The 17,914-nt window shown below is 45.3% G+C and overlaps 1 protein-coding gene across 1 annotated transcript in view; it reads left to right on the top strand.

Moving 5' to 3' along the window:
- GALNT1 (polypeptide N-acetylgalactosaminyltransferase 1) overlaps nucleotides 1-17,914 on the top strand; it is a 110,854-nt gene that overhangs the window by 71,130 nt on the left and 21,810 nt on the right. Inside the window, exons 3-5 of the mRNA XM_075533155.1 lie at nucleotides 7,588-7,762; nucleotides 12,321-12,487; nucleotides 16,400-16,607. Coding sequence (XP_075389270.1) covers nucleotides 7,588-7,762; nucleotides 12,321-12,487; nucleotides 16,400-16,607 — 550 coding nt within the window. The remainder of the gene's footprint in view (nucleotides 1-7,587; nucleotides 7,763-12,320; nucleotides 12,488-16,399; nucleotides 16,608-17,914) is intronic.

Genomic DNA, 17,914 nt, shown 5'->3' with positions numbered 1-17,914 from the left:
TGTGCTCAGTGTCACGCGTAGTTCATTTTCTAGAAATTATTTTACGTCAGGGAATGGGATAAGTATCTCATTATTGGAGCTATCAGAATTATACAGAAGATTAGCCCAACGTCATAATGCTGAGTGGATTGGTAAAATCGCAGTTATCGGCTCTCAGCTGAGATTTACTCTGCCGGGGGAGTAGAAACCTCTGCCAACGGCGGCGGTGTGGAAAGTTCAAGGACTGGCAGTGGCCCTCGGTAGCGCTCTGACGGAGGGAGTCGGAAGTTTGGGCAAAGGACGGGGCTGCAGTGAGAGAATCCTGCAGTACCTGCAGTGGACAGGAAGCAGTGCGCCCGTAATTTTGGCAAGAGACTCCTGGGAAATTGAGTTTGTTTCCAGGCGGTCAGACTAACAAATGCTGCTGGTCTCGTTTTGTTTGTAACCATAATGGAGCCACCTGCATTGCGAGAGCCAGTAATTCCACTGTTTTCCGCTTTGATCTCTTTCTGATTAGCTATAAAATACGTAGCATACAATAATTCTACTCTTTTTAGGCGTGTATGCACCAGCAATTGATTTTCAATGTCATATCGGTTTCAATATCATTTCACTCTCATGTAGCTATACTAAATGTTTTACACTTCTGTGATGAGAAAGGTACCTTATCTTCCAAAATTTATCATCAAGAAAGTATTTGTTTGTTTGGGCAGCTGTGCCTACTTAGTATGATTTTTATAAATCAAAACAAAAACTCACTGCCATCGAGTTGGTTCAGGACAGGGTGGGACTGCCCTGTGGGTTTCAGGACTGTTGACTGTTCCCAGGAGGAGAAGCTTTCCTCTTCCTCCCACAGACAGTGCGCGGTTTCAAACTGCTGACCTTACAGTTAACAGCCTAACGTGTAACCCACTGTGCCATGAGCTTACTTTACAGAGCCAATTCTGAAGACCTAGCTTCTAATAGGGAAACTTGCCTAACATTAGGTTCAGTCACTAGCACTGAACTCAAATAATACCCAGGCTAACCCCTTAATTTAAATTCTGACTTTCCTGCTAGGTTTTAGGGTGAAAAAATTTACTTAAGTCATCATTTTAATTTGGATAATCATTCCTGGTTTCCTTCATGGCTCCAGTGTTTCGTAACTCTCCTTGGTGACAAGACTGCCTTCGTCCTTGTTGCTAGAGCTCTCTGTGTTCGTTTAAAGCAGAGGGCAAGTGCTGCTATTTGCCAGTTAGAGGATGCGGGTATTCTTTCTCAGATACCACACTCACTGCCCTTGAACTGATGCCCAACCCACGGCAACCCCACAGGTAGAGCCCGCCCAGCAGGCTTCCGAGACTGTAAACTCTTTCCCGAAGTAAAAAGCAGCTGGTGGTTTCAACCTGCTGACCTTCAGGATCACAGCTAGAACAGATTCATTTCGCCCTCCTCTTACCTGCGTGCATTGTCATGGATGGCAATCAGTCTGGTGCTCTGGTTCAAATATAAAGGTCTGAAAATAGGAACTCCTGGGACCTGTAGCTGGGGAAGATGCCCATAATGAGTTATTGTGTACTGAACGGTGTACTTACTGCATGCCAGTGACATATACCGGAACAATAACAAAATAAAACACAATTCCTTCCTTCAGGCAACTCCCAGTTTAAGGGGAGAGAGAAAGACTGATAGTAAAACCCAGCACAGTTAATGCCCTACGAGGGGGGTGTGCATGCGCAAAAAGGCAGGAAACCTTGGGAGGCAGAGTCTTTGAGGTCATCCAGTGCACAAGTCATGCTCACGTCCACCCTCAGGTCTTGAATGGGGCTGGGAAGGCCTTCCTGGCAGAAGGGGGAAAGCAGAGCTGGTGGCTCGGAGAATGAGGGAAACGCTCCAGAGGAAGCTCGGAGGCCATTTATAAAGGCACGCGAAGGATACTGGGCTTCATCCTGGAGCCGGTGACATGCCATCGAGGGCTTAACCGTTGGGAGCAAGTTAACCCCATCAGATCTCTACTCTTAGAAGAAAGCTCTGGTGGTCACACAGCTGCTGGCAATGGAGGGGAGTGAGCTGGTTAGCAGAGACGCCTCTGTGAGAGGAAGCTTCACGTTGGCGGGAGCTGAGAGGCCTCCCGCGCTGTCCTGTCCACTGTCTGGGCTCCAAAACAGGACTGGCAACCAATTGCCACGGTCATCGCACCAAGACTTCAGACCTCGTTGGTGGAATTCGTGAGTACACCCCTGGAAGAAGGCCAGCGACCTTGTGGATGACAACCCTAGGGCCTCCACGCAGGGAGTCTCCATTTTTTGGCGTTGGAAAGCAAACCACCAAGCAAAAGGGCAGCACAAAGGACGAGTAGGGATGGCGCGCAGGGTGACTGAGTCTCGCAAGGTTCTCGTGAGTGAATGTTCTTGAGGCAACTTGGATCGCTGGCTGGTGTCACTTCTGTCCTTTGTGCTGAGACGGAAGTCTCCTGGGTTTCCGAGGACTGCTGCTGATGATCATGCTGAAGGCCACTATGAGATGGTTGTGGATATACTTCCTAGTCTTCTGGAGTTCTTGTCTGCAAGGGCCAGTCTTTGCCGCTAACAGAAGAGTTTGTTTTGTTTCCTAGAGCAGTTCTTCCGTAGTTTTTTGTTTTTTTTAAATCCTTTTATTGGGGGCTCGTACAACTCTTTTCACAATCCATACATACATCCATTGTGTCGACCACATTTGTACATTTGCTGCCCTCATCATTCTCAAAATATTTTCTTTCTACTTGAACCCTTGGTATCAGCTCCTCATTTTCTTCCCCTCCCTTTCTCACCCTCCCTTCCTCCCTCCCAAACCCTTGATAATTTCTAAAAAATGTTTTTTCATGTCTTAAACTGCCCGATATTTTATGCCCCAGGCTACCTGAGAATAGCAAATCTCTTCAGTTGCTAGAGAATGATATTGAGGCCCCCTAGAGAAGCCAAAGTAAGCACTGACATAGGGATTGGGAATATTTTCACTGTACTTTTGCTATCCAGAGTAAGCTCATGTATTCAATCTGTGGATTTGTATATGATAAAGAAGGAGCCCCCATGGCCGTTAGGTAAACAGTGAACTGCTAACTGCAAGGTTGGCACTTCAAACTCATCAGCCGCGCCACAGAAGAAAGATGAGGCTGTCCCCATAAAGATTCATAAACCCTGGAAACTTCAGTATCTTTACAGATGGAATTTCACGTAGTAATTGGTCCTTCATGCTGACGCTCGTCTTGATTTTCAGATGATTCACGTGTTGGCGAGCATAGCATATAAATGTCTGATGATTAAGAATTTGAAGATATTAGTAAAAGATTTCAGAATCTCTCTATTGCAGTTCTTAAAAGTGGTTAAAGCTTCCCATACTAAGCATATTACAAATACATTGATCATGACATTGGAATGAGGGTTGAAGCTAACAAGGTTGTGAATGTAACAAAAAGTTGCCAGCCATTAAGTTATATGTAATATTTGGATGTTAAAAAATTAGACAATACCTTGCATTTCATTGCATCTCACATGCCTTTGTTTGCAGATTACTAATTTTGTATACTAAGAAAAAATTACAGTGTAAGACATGACAAAATAATAATTTATAAGTTATCAAGGGCTCGGGAGGGAGGAGAAAAATGAGGAGCTGATACCAAGGGCTCAAGGAGAAAGAAAATGTTTTGAGAATGATGAGGGCAACTAATGTACAAATGTGCTTGACACATGGATGTATATATGGATTGTGATAAGAGTTGTACGAGCCCCCAATAAAATGATTTTTAAAAGAGGGGGGGAAAAAAGAAAAAAATTACAATTATGATTGTAAGCCACATTCTAATTTCAGAAATGTTGATGTATGGGGAAAATATTTTAGAATAGATGGTGCCCTACTACACAAAGACAGTAAGGAATGTAATTATGTGACAGAAAATTGTTTGGGGGGAAAATATTTTTGCCTTTTATTAGTATTTTTCCCCAAAGTGAGTCATATATAACGATACCTCTTTATTCTACTTCCATGAGAAAATCACTAGTTAGAAAATTGACATATTAAAAGTACATTCAAATGTATAACAAATAGTTTGTGTATTTTAATTTTATTATTTGGGGGCTTTCAGGGTGAGCCTAGTAACTAAGTTTTCTAAAAGATGACACATTGCATGGTCATGCAAATGAAGTTTGACTGGGGTTACATAACTAAATTGTAACTAAGTACAACATAACTTAGTAGTAACTAAGTACAACGTAACTCAGTGTAACTCAGTAACATAACTAAGTGTAATATAACTACGTGATACTTTAGAATACCCCCCTTGTCAATGACAGTTGATTGGGTTCTTATAAATACTGTACATGTTGATCCAAATAACAACATTTACTGAATTTATGGAAGGGTGATTTCTAAACCTCCTTATAATCATTTTTAAATAAAAATTTCATCGAACATTTTGCTCACTACATAAAAGACTGGTAGGAAGAGTACGTGGGAAATTTGCATTTGTCATATTTTTATTCACTAACCATATGCATTTTGTCCGGTCCTTTTTGTAAGGGAAAGGAGTTTACTAGTTCCATTGATTCTTACAGATACAGTGAGAGTTGATCCTCTCCGTTACACAGTCGTCATCTTAACTTTTGACTTAATGTTAATTTTCAGCGTAGTTTTGAAATAATCATGCTCACTAGTAGGCCAGAGTCTGTAATCAGGGATTATTGAAAGGTACCATAAGATCACATTTGTACAATATTCCAGCAGCAGGACTGTATTATGTATTTTTTTCCGTTTCTTTAGGATCCCAAGGCCAAATTTTTACTTCACAAATAATAAAGCAAAAGTTTATATTTCTGGCCATATGGTTTTCATGTGAAAATAAGCAATCAATAAGATTACTCAGTCATATTCATAAATTTTCTCGAGTAGTCCACTGAGACCTTAAAAACCAGTGAGTTGCATAGAAAAGGATAATATTACATAGTGTTTTCTTTGTGTTACCTGCTCCCCACTTTAATGGCGGACTTCAGGCAGACACAAAAGAAGAGAGAGGAGAAAACTAAAGTCCTGAATTTCTGTCTCCTGGCTTCAATAGCTGTCAACCCAGAGCCAGTTTTATATCGCAGACCCTGTGTTAGACTTGGTTGACTAGAGAAACAAATTCATGGACACTCATGTATGAAAGAAAGAGCTTTATATACAAGAGCAATTGAATCTTGAGAAAATAGCCCAGTCCAGTCTAGATCAAGTCCATAAGTCTGATATTAGCCCATACATCCAATATCAGTCTATAAATTCCTCTTCAGATTCACACAACACATGTAATGACACCGAATGCAGGAAGATCACAGGCCAGTGGGTGGAAAGTCTTGTGGATACAGTGGTGGTGGAAGTATCTCAGCGCTGGCAGGGGTCTCCACGTGGCTCCTCCAGCTCCAGGGCTCTAGCATAACTCCGTGTTTCTGTGCTCAGGAATGTCTCGCAGGGAGTGAACATGTGCCCCACCTCCAGTGAGCTATTTGTCTCCTTAGCACCTCCAAATGAGGTCATCAAGCTGTGACCTGGTTGGCAGGCTAACCTCCCCTCTACTCTGAAGTCTCAAATTGACGACAGATTACGTACATCTCTCTTTCCAGTTACCTACACCCTTTTGTGGTCGAAGAAGACGAAACTGCATTGCTTCTCTTTCTGGTTTTCCGCAATCAGGATTTACATCCTTTTTGATGCTGTTTCCCAGCTCCCCGTATTTCCTGGGCCTGGGTAGGTAGGCCCAGAGGCTTGGTCAGATTCAGAAGCTTTCTGTAACCCCCGGCAAAGACGCTTTGTAGTTGGTACGATGTATAACATAATACTTTTAGTTAAAAAAAAAAAGAGCAGGAAGATAGTTTTCATTGTTAGCTTCTCCTAAAGCACTCTCGTGCAGCACTGTGTGGTTCCGAGGTGGGCAGTCTGAAGCCACCGCCCATTCCACGAGAGACGGGCAGGGCTGTCTACTCTGGTGAAGAGTGCCAGTCTCAGAAGCCCACAGGGTCACTTCTAGCCTGTCCAACAGGGTCGCTGTGAGTTGGTATGGACTTGAGGCTGGTGAGTTTGGGAGCGGAAGAATATTTATCATTGGAGCCACTAGATGTCTCTCACCTACCCTTTATATTGTCTCTGCCAGCCAGCCAGCTCAATGCCTTTGGGTGGACCTTTCCTCAGTGCTCAGTGTTTTACAATGTATCGCCTGTAAGTGTAAGAGCTTACCCATGGTAGTAGACTCCTGTACTTGTGTTGCAACTTGTATCACTCTTGTCACTGAGGTTCTGTTTTTCCATTCCACGAACCCTGATATGTAAACCACTCACTTGCTTGACAAACATGAGGTAAGAGACTGTTTACGGAAATGATCTTATTTGCGTTTCCCATCATTTCTTGTTATTTTAATCCTAGCGTTGTAATGTCTCTCCTAAAATTACAGATCATTCTGAGAACAGGGAGGATTGGTAGACACTGTTTTCTTAATGATGCTCCAAAATAGATTTTTATATTTCGGGACAGGATTATTAAAGACACAGTGAATAATTTTGTATTTGCTTCTCACTCGACATTTCTACATGTACACTGAAAAGCCGCTCTCCGGTTGATAGGTTGCGCTAGGCCGCCCTTTGGAACAGCCTGCAGGTTAGCTCTTAGCACCTGATGTCCTTACTGGAGAGATAGGGGCAACAGCAGACTGTGCGAAGAAATTTTAACCGCTCTGCTGTTAACATGACCAAGTGATATGCAAAAGAGAACCGCTTCACCTCCCGCCTGGCCACATACCATTCACTGCTCGTCTGTGTTAGATGAGAAGTTGTCCACAGCATTGTCTAAATTTGATGGAGCCCTAAACCTGTTTTTCATGAAACACTTGTTAAGATTTCAAAAGCATATCGTTAAGTACAAAGATTGGGAAAGGTTGACCTGGAAAATTACTCTCTTTAGCATCGATTTCAAGTGTCAACAGATCCCAATTAGAATTATCTTTCATGAGGACATGGTTTGCATAGTAATTATTAAACTGTCTGCTATTCCCAAGTCCAGAGTTGTCATTTTGGCCCCTTTTGAACGACCATTTCACTCATTAATTCAGCAGATACTTGCAGAAACTCCTAGAAGGCACTACGTTAAAACTCCACAGATGGTTCACAAAGAAAGTAAATTACCCTCAGACCCAGGCAAGACTCTAATGGAGTGGAAGGGAGGGGATAAAACGGGTTTCTCAATTATAATAAGAGGTCACCCTTGATTGGTGAAACAAGAGTCCTCCTGGAATGATATGATTGTCACGATTAGTAAATTAGATGGAGGAAGCTCTAGAAGGCAGCAGGCTAGGCAGGTTAGTTAAAAATGCCACATGACAGAGGTTGGACTCTGGGAGGCCCTGCGTCTAGTTTGATGACTGCTATATTTTAGGGAGGTGAAGGTGCCAGGAGGATGTGAGGTGGAAGGAAAACTCTGCTAGGACAGGTAAGTGGTGACAGGTGAGATGGTCTTAAGTCAGGCCAGTGGATTAAGAGTGGCTGGGGCCCAGAGGTGGCCGTGGCTGTTGAAGGCCTGGTGTGAGCAAACTCAGTTTATTAAATAGCAATGTGACTCAATCCTTATTCTCAGTTCTAGAGCCAGTGCCAAAGCCTCATGAAGGTCCCGGAGAAATGGGGAAACCAGTCGTCATTCCTAAAGAGGACCAAGAGCAGATGAAAGAGATGTTCAAGATCAATCAGTTCAATCTAATGGCGAGTGAGATGATTGCACTCAACCGATCACTGCCTGATGTCAGGTTAGAAGGGTAAGTGTCCAGTGTGATCCTAGGAGTATTTAACTGGAATGAAGACGTGTTCTCAGTTCTCCCCTGACCTTGCCCTTTCCTGCTGATTGCTCTTGAAGTGAATGTCACATCACTTAAGAAAATGAAATACCGATGAAATAAATGCTGGTGTGAGGACCAGTCACTCGGACTCTGTTTCAGGCTTTGGGCAAGCATGGTTTATCCGGCTGGATTGCTAGGAGTCTTTCGGTTTGAGGATTATTAAAATATTCTTATGCTCAATTTAAAAATATCCCTGTTTTCTAAAGTGAAGTGTGACTTTGACCATGACGAAACACACACACACACACACACACACACACACACACACACACACACACACACACACACACACACACACACACACACACACACACACACACACCCCTAAGTGTACTCGCCTGCTGAAATTTTACACCCCTGTAAGCATCATTCCAATCAAGGTCTAGAAAGTACTCATCACTCCTTTCCAGTCAAATGCTCTTGTCCTTGCAGGAAAATACTGTCCTAACCTCTGTAAACACAGATTCATTTGTCTTGTTTTCAGCTTATTTAGAAATGATCCCCTGTGGTGTGTAATGGTATTTATTCATTTCCATTGCAGCGTAGTGGTTTGTGTGTGACCATACCATTCTTTATTTACACGTTCACGGGCGTTGGGGTTGTGTACACTTTGGGGCTGTTATAAATGAAGCTGTTGTGACCTTGTGCAGGGTCCTCTGTTTACTGTTACACATTTATAGTTAGCTCTAGAGCAGTGGTTCTCAACCTGTGGGTCGCGACCCCTTTGGGGTCGAATGACCCTTTCACAGGGGTCACCCAATTCATGACAGTAGCAAAATGACAGTGATGAAGTAGCAGCGAAAGGGTCACGGCATAAGGAAGGTGGAGACCCACTCATCTAGACACGTTCTCTGCTGAAATTCATGAGGTCAGGCAAGCTGTGTGTTCATAGAACCAAGGGGTGGCATCTGACCCATCCATGGTGGGCATCTATCTGGGTCATCAGGCCATTCATCACCACGCTGCCCGTGTGTCTGTGTCTTTGTCTGATGGAATACTATGCAACACTGAAAATTGACCCAAAACCTCGACATGCCACAATCTGGATGAAGCTCCTTCTTGGGAGCACGGCAAATCACCGTCGCCTCCCCTTGTCTGTGGTTTGGCTTTCTGCTGTCGGCATTCACCAGCAGGCTTCTCTAAGTAGCTGGATAAACTCTCTCTCCATCCTGGGCCCTCTGAAAGGGGGCTTCTTCCTCTGTGGACGTACGCCTGCAGGCATCTGACTGGTTAATGTTACCCACACAGGGCTCACTGGGAGCCATCTTATGAATGCTTGTAGGGTGGAGGTGTGTGGAAGTGACATAGGGGTGAGAGGGGGCTTCAGAAAGCACATGGGAAATGTCATCACCTTTTCATTCCCTTTTCCACAAATGTTTTGTAGCGTGTTCACACAGGACTTGGCACTATGTGAAGTTCCCGGCCTCCATTGGGAGTCTTGGAGCCTTCCCTGCAGATCAGGGAGTCGGAGGATGAGTGTCCACACAGTAATAGTGATTCCGGAAAGGCTGAGGACGAGCAAACGATCAGGCTGAGTGTTAGGGTAGTGGGTGGTCACTTTGGGACAGGAGAGTGACAGCAACCAAGGGATCCCGTGAGGCTCTGGCTACGTTCGTGTTTGGTAACCTCAGGGGTGGCTACACTGGTGTTCGTTGTGTGAAAATTCAGAGCCCCGAAGCTTATTTCCTGCTCTTCTCTGTATGTTTGTGTGGAGTTTCATCATACAATCGGTTTTTAAAAGAGAGTGGGAGGTGAAGCTGGAGATGGCAAGTGTGTGATTCCAAAAGGAGCGAGGCAGAGGTGGGCGTCCTCGGGAGCCCTTGCAGGGAGGCTTGCTCCCCTGCGGAGAGCGCGGAGAGCGCTGCGTGCCTGCGCGAGGTGGGCCGTCTGAGAGAGGACCGGGGGAGCCGGGCTGGTGTAGAGTCCAGGCTCTCAGTGGCCAGCCAGAAGGTTGGAGATTTCTGTTCACCCAGAGGCCCCTTGGAAGAAAGGCATGGGGGGATGTCCTGCCCCCAAATCAGCCCTTCAAAACCCTCCGGAGCATACCCAGTCCTACACTGGCCCCCATGGGGTCTCCCCGAGAGGGCGATGGATGGCTCAGGGGCAGCTGGCCCAGATGGCCCGTGACCCCAAAGCCACAGCCTCGTCTGTAAGGAGTGACGTGAATTCTGTGTCCCAAGTCCTTGTCTCTGACTCTGTCTGCTTGAATGTCTTACTCCATCATTGCAGTTAGCGATGTAGCTCATTGGGCACCCTAAAGTACTTATTAAATGCCGCTGTTACGTCGTTCCATAAAAGTACATTTGCCAGAATTAATTTGATGGCCCAGTTGATTTTCTGTCATCTTTAGCGAAAATGCGGTTTAATTTCTCCCTGTGGTGTGGCCGGTGCTCTGCAGGCTGCCTTAGAGAAAGAGGAGCCCTGGCGGCGTAGTGGTTGCGCGTAGGCGTAGGGCTGCTGACCACAAGGTCTGCAGTTCAAAACCGTCAGAGGTTCCGAGGGAGAAAGAGTGGCTGTCTGGGAGACCTGCAGGGGCAGTTCTGCCCTGCCCTATCGGTTTGCTGTGAGTTGGCATCGACTTGATGGCATTGAGCACTGCTAGGGAAAGAAGGCCCCACTGCTGCTGCTGTTTTCGCTTCATTGGTGGGTCGCTTTTGATACACATGGCAACAGGCAGGAATCCAAAAGACATCCTGTTGAAAGAAAGAGGTGGAAAGGAGAGAAGGGGGGTCGTGCAGGACCCAGGCTCAGAAGTTACACACTGTGTGGTCCCATTTATATGACACTTATGAAAAGGTAAAACTCGGGGGGCTGCCAGGGTTATGTGTGTGACTCTAAAGGGGAGCACTTGTGCATTCTTGGGGGGCATGGAGCAGTCCTGTTTCCTGATTACGGGGTTGTGGTTTGACTGCATTTGTGCTTCAAACCCCATAGACCTACGCACACCTACCCGCAGTGCGTTCTTAAAACCTGACAGGATGCCAAGTCCTGGGGAGAAGACACAACAGCTCGAACTCTCCTGCACTGCTACACGGAGAGTGCGAGTGGATACAGCCTGGTGTCAGTCCCCGGTGACTAGAGAAACAAATCCAGAGGCACGCATATGTGTGTGAGAGAGAGCTTTCTATCAAAGAGCAATTGTAGAATGAGAAAACAGCCCAGCCCAAGCCAGATCAAGTCCGTAAGTCCGATAGCTGCCCATAGGTCTGATCCTAGTCTATAAATTACTCTTTAGACACACAGCCCCAGCATGGAAGCAGCACCAACACAGGGAAACCTTGGAGTGAGGCCGCCTCTCGAAGGCTGGGAGGTAGACCTTGTTGGGGAAGGTCTGGGTGTTGGCATAGTGCTTCTGCATCGGGTTGCTAGTTGCCAGGACAGTAGTTCAAAACCACCGGCTGCCCGTTCCTCCTTGGGAAACAGACTCCCTTAAAGAGTTGCAGTCCAATAAAATGATTTAAACAAACAAACAAAATCTCTATTGAGGTAGTAGTTGGGGCTAAAACTGGAGTGCAGCCTGTGGAATCTTCCAGAAAGACAATGGTCTAAGATAAATTTTATCGGCATTAGAATATAGACACAGATTGGAGAACAAATTAAGAGTTGTAACTACTCTGCATGTGAGTTACTTTCTTGCTTGTTTCCTAAAGTTTCTTCTACAATATAAAATACAGCTTATAATGTAGCTAAAATGTTTACATGATCTGTGTGATGTTTTGAGTGAGTCATTGTAAAGAACACAGACTAAAGATCAGCCAGGTTCAAAGCCCAATCTAAATACATAGGCCCTTCTTATCTTTGCAATGGTTTCCTAGGTCGTGTCCGATGTAAAGTATCCTAGAGATAACTTTGATTAAGAGATGCCAGTGTATGTTTTATCAAGAAAAAATAATGAAAGTCGAAAAAGGCTTAAAATCAGAGATTAAATTAACATACTCTGTGCTATTTCCTATAGTCCCTTTAATTACATAAATAATAGGTTAGTATGTGTGCATGCATGTGTGTGTATATTTGAGATTTTAAAATAATCTGTCCTTAACATACTTTAGAATAAATTTTTCACGATTTCTTATTAAAAAGAAAACGAGTTGTAGTGTCAGAAACCCACAAGGGCAGTTCTACCCTGCCCTGTAGGGTCATGGTGGTGAGGCAGAACCACTCCAGAGGAGTGCCAGAGCCCGCGCCACTTTCCAGAAATCAGCCTGTGAGGTTCTACTGCGACTCAATGAGGAAGTTACTGGAAGCTGTGCCGTCGGGGCACGAAGGACACAAATAGAAGCACCCGACACTGGACGAGCAATGCCTTCCTCCAACAGTGCCCCTGAATCCCCCTCTGCCTCCGGAGTTTGACAGGATGCCACCAACAGAAGAACCGTGCTTATGGGCCCCGTGCTGTGATCTCTGTTTGTGCAGATTCATTTATTCTCCCGCCACGAAGGTCCCTTTCCCTAAAGGCATTTGTTTACTCGGTCTCCAGGTGCAAAACCAAGGTCTATCCGGATGCTCTCCCTACAACCAGTGTGGTGATCGTTTTCCACAACGAGGCCTGGAGCACCCTCCTGCGAACTGTGCACAGTGTCATCAACCGCTCCCCACGGCACATGCTGGAGGAGATTGTCCTGGTGGATGACGCCAGCGAACGAGGTACCTTGTGAGTGATGCTGCCAGCAGTGGGCTGTTCCTTATGGGACTGGGGTTTGTGTGTGTGTGTGGTGTTTTTTTAAGTTGCTATTATTTTTATTGCATACTTTTATACAGATTGTTCTAAAAATATTTATGGCATTAAGACTCATTCACGTATACAAAAGAATCATACCCTGTATGACATTGCTTTAATTAGCATTTAATTATATATCGCTTCTTACTCTTGCTTTAAAGGGAAATAAGGGCCTATAGACTGCAAATATTTATGCAGAACAGGGAAAAGGCCTGCGTAATTTTATTAGCATGTTTTCTCTGGGATGCTGCAGCCCTCCCTGAGTTAATGGTAAGGGGTTGGGTCCCACGTGAAGCAATGAACGGAGACTTCCAGTTCTGTGTACAATCGGAAGTCTCAGACAGTGAAATGGGCCCTCAGCCAGGCAAGCATTGGTTCCCCAAGATTCTTCTGTTGTCAACATTTTCCAGCGTCAGAAGAGGAGCCCTGGTGAATAGTGGTTACACATTGGGCTACTGACTGCAAGGTCAATGGTTTGAAACCACCAGCCACTTCTCAGGAGAAAGAATTGGCTTTCTACTTCCTTAGGGAAGTAGAAACCCCCAGATGTAGTTCTGTCTTTTGCCTCAAGGTTGCTGTGAGTCAGTATCCACTCATGGCTGTGTTTGAGGGAGTGAGGCGTGACGTGTCTGAAATGATCCAAACTTAGGTACCTACAAGAATTAGGAAGGAGAATGAGGTGGGGGAGTGCAGAGTGGAGACCCAAAGCCAATTGTTGGCCACTGGAGATCCCCTTGAGAAGGGGTCTAGGGGAGGAGACTAGCCAGTCAAGGTGCGATGTAGCGACATTGAAAAATACAACTTTGCTTCAGTTCCTTAATGCTTCCTCCCCCCCCCCCCACTATCATGATCCACTATCATGCAAGTCTGGCTAGACCAGAGGATGTACATGGGTACAGATAAGAACTGGAAACACAGAGAATCCAGGACGAATGATCCCTTAAGGACCAGTGGTGTGAGTGGTGATACTGGGAGGGTAGAGGGAGAGTGGGTTGGAAAGGGGGAACCAATTACAAGGATCTACATGTGACCTCCTCCCTGGGGGACGGACAACAGAAAAGGGGGTGAAGGGAGACATCGGACAGGACAAGATATGACAAACGGATAGGACAAGATATGACAAAATAATAATTTATAAATTATCAAGGGTTCATGAAGGTGGGGGGAGCGGGGAGGGAAGGGATAAAATGAGGACCTGATGCCTAGGGCTTAAGTGGAGAGCAAATGTTTTGAGAATGATGAGGGCGATGAATGTACAAATGTGCTTTACACAACTGATGTATGTATGGATTGTGATAAGAGTTGTATGAGCCCCTAATAAAACGGTTAAAAAAAATAATTAGAAGGAACTTGTGAAAAGGTGTGGTCCGTAATAGCACTCACCTTTTTTAAAATTGTTTTTCACAAGTGTAGCTTCTCTCAAGTGATTTTATAAAGCATGCGTCTGGGAAATGATACATGAATTACAAGTATGTTGCAAAGTTGTCAGAAAATGCTCCTCCATAAAGACACCAGTAAACCTTGGAAATGACCAGCATTTACCTCCCTACCCCCACCCCATGACACACACATCCATCTAAGGGTCGTTGCAGTGCGTGCTTTCTCCCCGTGACCTTTCGCTCACTCAGGGGACATCTGGAGCTGGCCACAGAACGTCCTTCTTCAGCACTTTCTTCACTTCCTGCCCTGGATCAGCCCTGATCCTCTTGTTTCCCTCCCTCCTCTCTCTGCATCTGCTAGCATTTTTGCGTCATGTAGTTTACCTCCGTCTTCCTGTCACCCCGCAAGTATCTGTGGTGAAGAGGGTTGAAATGCCGCATGTAAGATCTTAAATTGTGAGGAGTAGTGTACGTGTCAGTAACAACGGAGATCTTACCACTTTGCCAAGATGTCAGGTACATCTTCTCACTGTGCCAACTGAAGAAAGCGATCTAGATCTACCTTCCTCAAAGCAAACAAAACAAAAAGTCTAATTAAAGGTAACATTCCTAATCACACAAGAGAACTAGACCCTGTAATTGTCAGACTGAGTGACGGCCGTTGTCCGTGGAGACTCACACTTAAGTCATTTCTGCTGGTAATAGAAGAGTAAAGCTCATGCCGCAAATCTATTTGCTCTTTAAGGGAATTAACTCAAGTTCATTCAAGCCGTGTTATATGCAAACATCCATCCTGCAAGTAACTTGTGTTTATTTTACTCTCGTGTTGATATTAAATAAATTAAATACTGCTCAAGGAGAGGCATTGTCTCAGATGAATGAATGATTTTTCATTTCTTCTTTTGATTGGCTGTAATTCTGTTGAGTGTTTAAGAGGTCCGTGTGGACTAGTTTGTGCAGGGTAATGGTCTAACCGTATTAGCCAACCTATATAACTCTGTAAGAGACAACTGGTGTGGGGAGACGTCTTCTCTCCTATTCCTGAGGCTCTTAGCCACAAAGCCGATCCCTACTTGCTGGGGCTGGGCATTTTCACTCCAAATCAGGTTGTGTCTTTCTTGACCAACTAAGACTTAGTTTACAAAATGAAACTCACAGTAGCAGTTAGGGAGGAATTCTATGCCAGAGCTTCTTCAGGTACTCATTTTACCCCGAATATTAGGAAGAGGAATAAGCAGAAATGCACATGTCCCACAGTTTTCATATCGCTTCACTAGTGCATGATTCTGAACTGATCAGTGCAGACAAGCAAAGACCATCTTCCTTCCCCCCGGGGGTCCCCACTTTTAAGACTTAAGGAGGCCCTAATGCATGTCCTCTGAGCTCTTTGGCCTTCCCTCTGCCAGGATCCTGTGCACCTCATCATATCACCCAGGAGCCCCGTGCCAAGATGTCCTTGCCTAGACAGGTCGTCTTCATACCTGCCACACACGGGGCCAGCTGAGGAGACAGTAGGACACACTACCAGCAGTAGCTCCCCTGGCATAGATTCCAAGAAGTAACCTGATTTGAAAAGTCCTTTTGTTTTTCTGTGAGAGAGCGGAACTTGTTCTAGCATTTAAAATCGGTAATTTTGGGCAAGATAGTCTTGTTCTTAGGAGTATAACTTGTATCTGAATTCTTCAGAATAGCTATTGACTACATACACAATAGTCATTCTCTCATTCTCTCTCTCTCTCTCCCCTTCCCTTTCCTTTTTCTCTTTTCTGTGTCAATTGCATTTTCTTTTAAAATCTTTATAACTGAGACCTACTTGTCTGCTAAGAAGCTTTATCTAATATTTCTCTTCTGAGTTTGACTTTACTTCCTGTCTTCTGGTAAAATCACTCTATGAAGGGACTTCACAAATGCATGGGGAAAAACAATCCATTCTCTTTGAACTCCATATTTCCACACACTTTTCGGAGCCCCTTCATATAGTCAAGGGCTGTAGTAAACCTAAGACAACTAATTTCTACCTCTGAAGAAATTCCACAGCTCTCAGAATCCCAACAGCTATTACGTGACCAGCTCTTGCTAGCTATTGAGATCTGGACTTAATCTGTTTCACTACTTTCTTCCTGTTCCTGAGCATTCAATTTTATTATGTATATATATAAAGAATTGAGCCAGACAGTGTTACTCAGAGAAATGTGGTCCTGTGCCTATTCTTGCCCGAGTCTAAGCCATTCACCAGGTGAGTGGAGGCAGCTCTTGGTGCGCGCTCTCGGAAACACGAAAGCTTCCTGGCAGAGGAGTAAGTTTGGAAGTTAGACAGCCTCACTAAAAAGCTTACTGGAGGTGCGCTAGGTGAATGCTGCAAACTGGAATTGCCTTCTGCCTGGGCAGCCCCAGGCCACAGTTTGGGGGCTTTGGTTTTTTGTGTCATGTTAATGTTTGCTTGTTTCATTACTTTTTAAGACTTTTTGAAGAGACCCCTAGAGAGCTACGTGAAAAAATTCAAAGTGCCCGTTCATGTCATTCGAATGGAGCAGCGCTCTGGATTGATCCGGGCAAGATTAAAAGGAGCGGCTGTGTCGAAAGGACAAGTGATCACCTTCTTAGACGCTCACTGTGAGTGCACGGTGGGCTGGCTGGAGCCCCTCCTCGCCAGGATCAAGCATGACAGGTACATTTGCTTTCTGCACGTTTTTCCTAAACCACGTGGTAAGTGTCTTAGTAGCCTCGTGCTGCTGATAAGAGAACCGCCAGTGGACGACTTTAACAAGTGGACATTAGTTTTTCACAAGGTTGAAGGCTAGTTCTTTGTTGGTTCTGGAGGAAGGCCCTGGTCTCCTTTCAACACTTGTCGATCCAGCATTCCTTGGAGAGGCCCCATCTCTTTGCATCATCTCCCCCTAACTCTAGGAAGTTCTCAACACAAGGACCCCAGGTCCAGGGGACACGCTGTGCCCCCAGCTCTTCTTTTGTGGTGGTACTGAGCTGTCTGCTCCGCTCACTCCTCTCTTATCCTTTGGAAGGTAAGCAGTATAACTCAAGCAAGAATGCCTTAAATAAGGGTGGTGCTACTGAATCTACCTGTGTCCTGCCTCTGTAACGTAGCTCACGGCCCAGTGTCCGTTAGTGTAGCCTAATCCCGCTCATTCACACCCAGCAGTCCAGGTTTGCAGCTGTGAAATGGAGGAGGACAACATCGGGTCACAAAAGGGAACACACCCACACTGCACTAGGAATCATGACCTAACCAAGCTGAGGCGTGTTTTGGTGGGGCACACAATTCAATCCAGGACAGTACGTTACAGAATTCAGTATTTTAAAATCAATACAAAAATAATTTCTCCCGAGTTTCCTTTTAAGTACCCGGAAGAAGACTATAAGCTAAATATGAGAGAAAACCACATTCGACGGCCTGGAAGGACTGTTTGCAAACTGCCTTGTGAGATGGAATTGAACTGGAAAGCATGCTGTTGGCATGTGGACGACATGAGTGTAGTCTCCTTGCTTGCCGGAAGTAGAACAGATAAACAGTGAACTCTAAGAAGCTACAATGAAACACTTGGCTTGCCCCCCACCCCCGCCCCAAGCTAACACCACCACAGGCAAGTGTTCCCATGCCTCATTGTGTCATCTCTACCAATGTCCGCACTAAGGCGATAGCTTCAGTCCAGCACAGCAAGAGGCAGGAGGGGGTGGTGAGACAGCTGTTTCGCCCGAGATGCTCAGTGGATACAAGAAAGCTCGACGGCATCAGCTACCCCAGAGAGAGCAGCAGCTGGTGGTGATACTTATGCTTGTGGTTCTTGGTGCATCACACTTCTCGAAGAATTTGGCTCCTCGCTCATCAGGGACTGCTTACAGCCTGTCGGGCCTGTGTTGGTTACCTTTCTGCTTGCCATCCCCATTTAAGCTAGAGGCTGTTAGTGCCAGCGGAGCTTCCGTGTTTGGATTTCGGAGGGGTAATGCTTACATGCCAGC

Source organism: Tenrec ecaudatus, chromosome 15 (assembly GCF_050624435.1).
Source record: "Tenrec ecaudatus isolate mTenEca1 chromosome 15, mTenEca1.hap1, whole genome shotgun sequence".
Taxonomy (NCBI): domain Eukaryota; kingdom Metazoa; phylum Chordata; class Mammalia; order Afrosoricida; family Tenrecidae; genus Tenrec; species Tenrec ecaudatus.
This window is presented reverse-complemented; position numbering and strand designations above follow the sequence as displayed.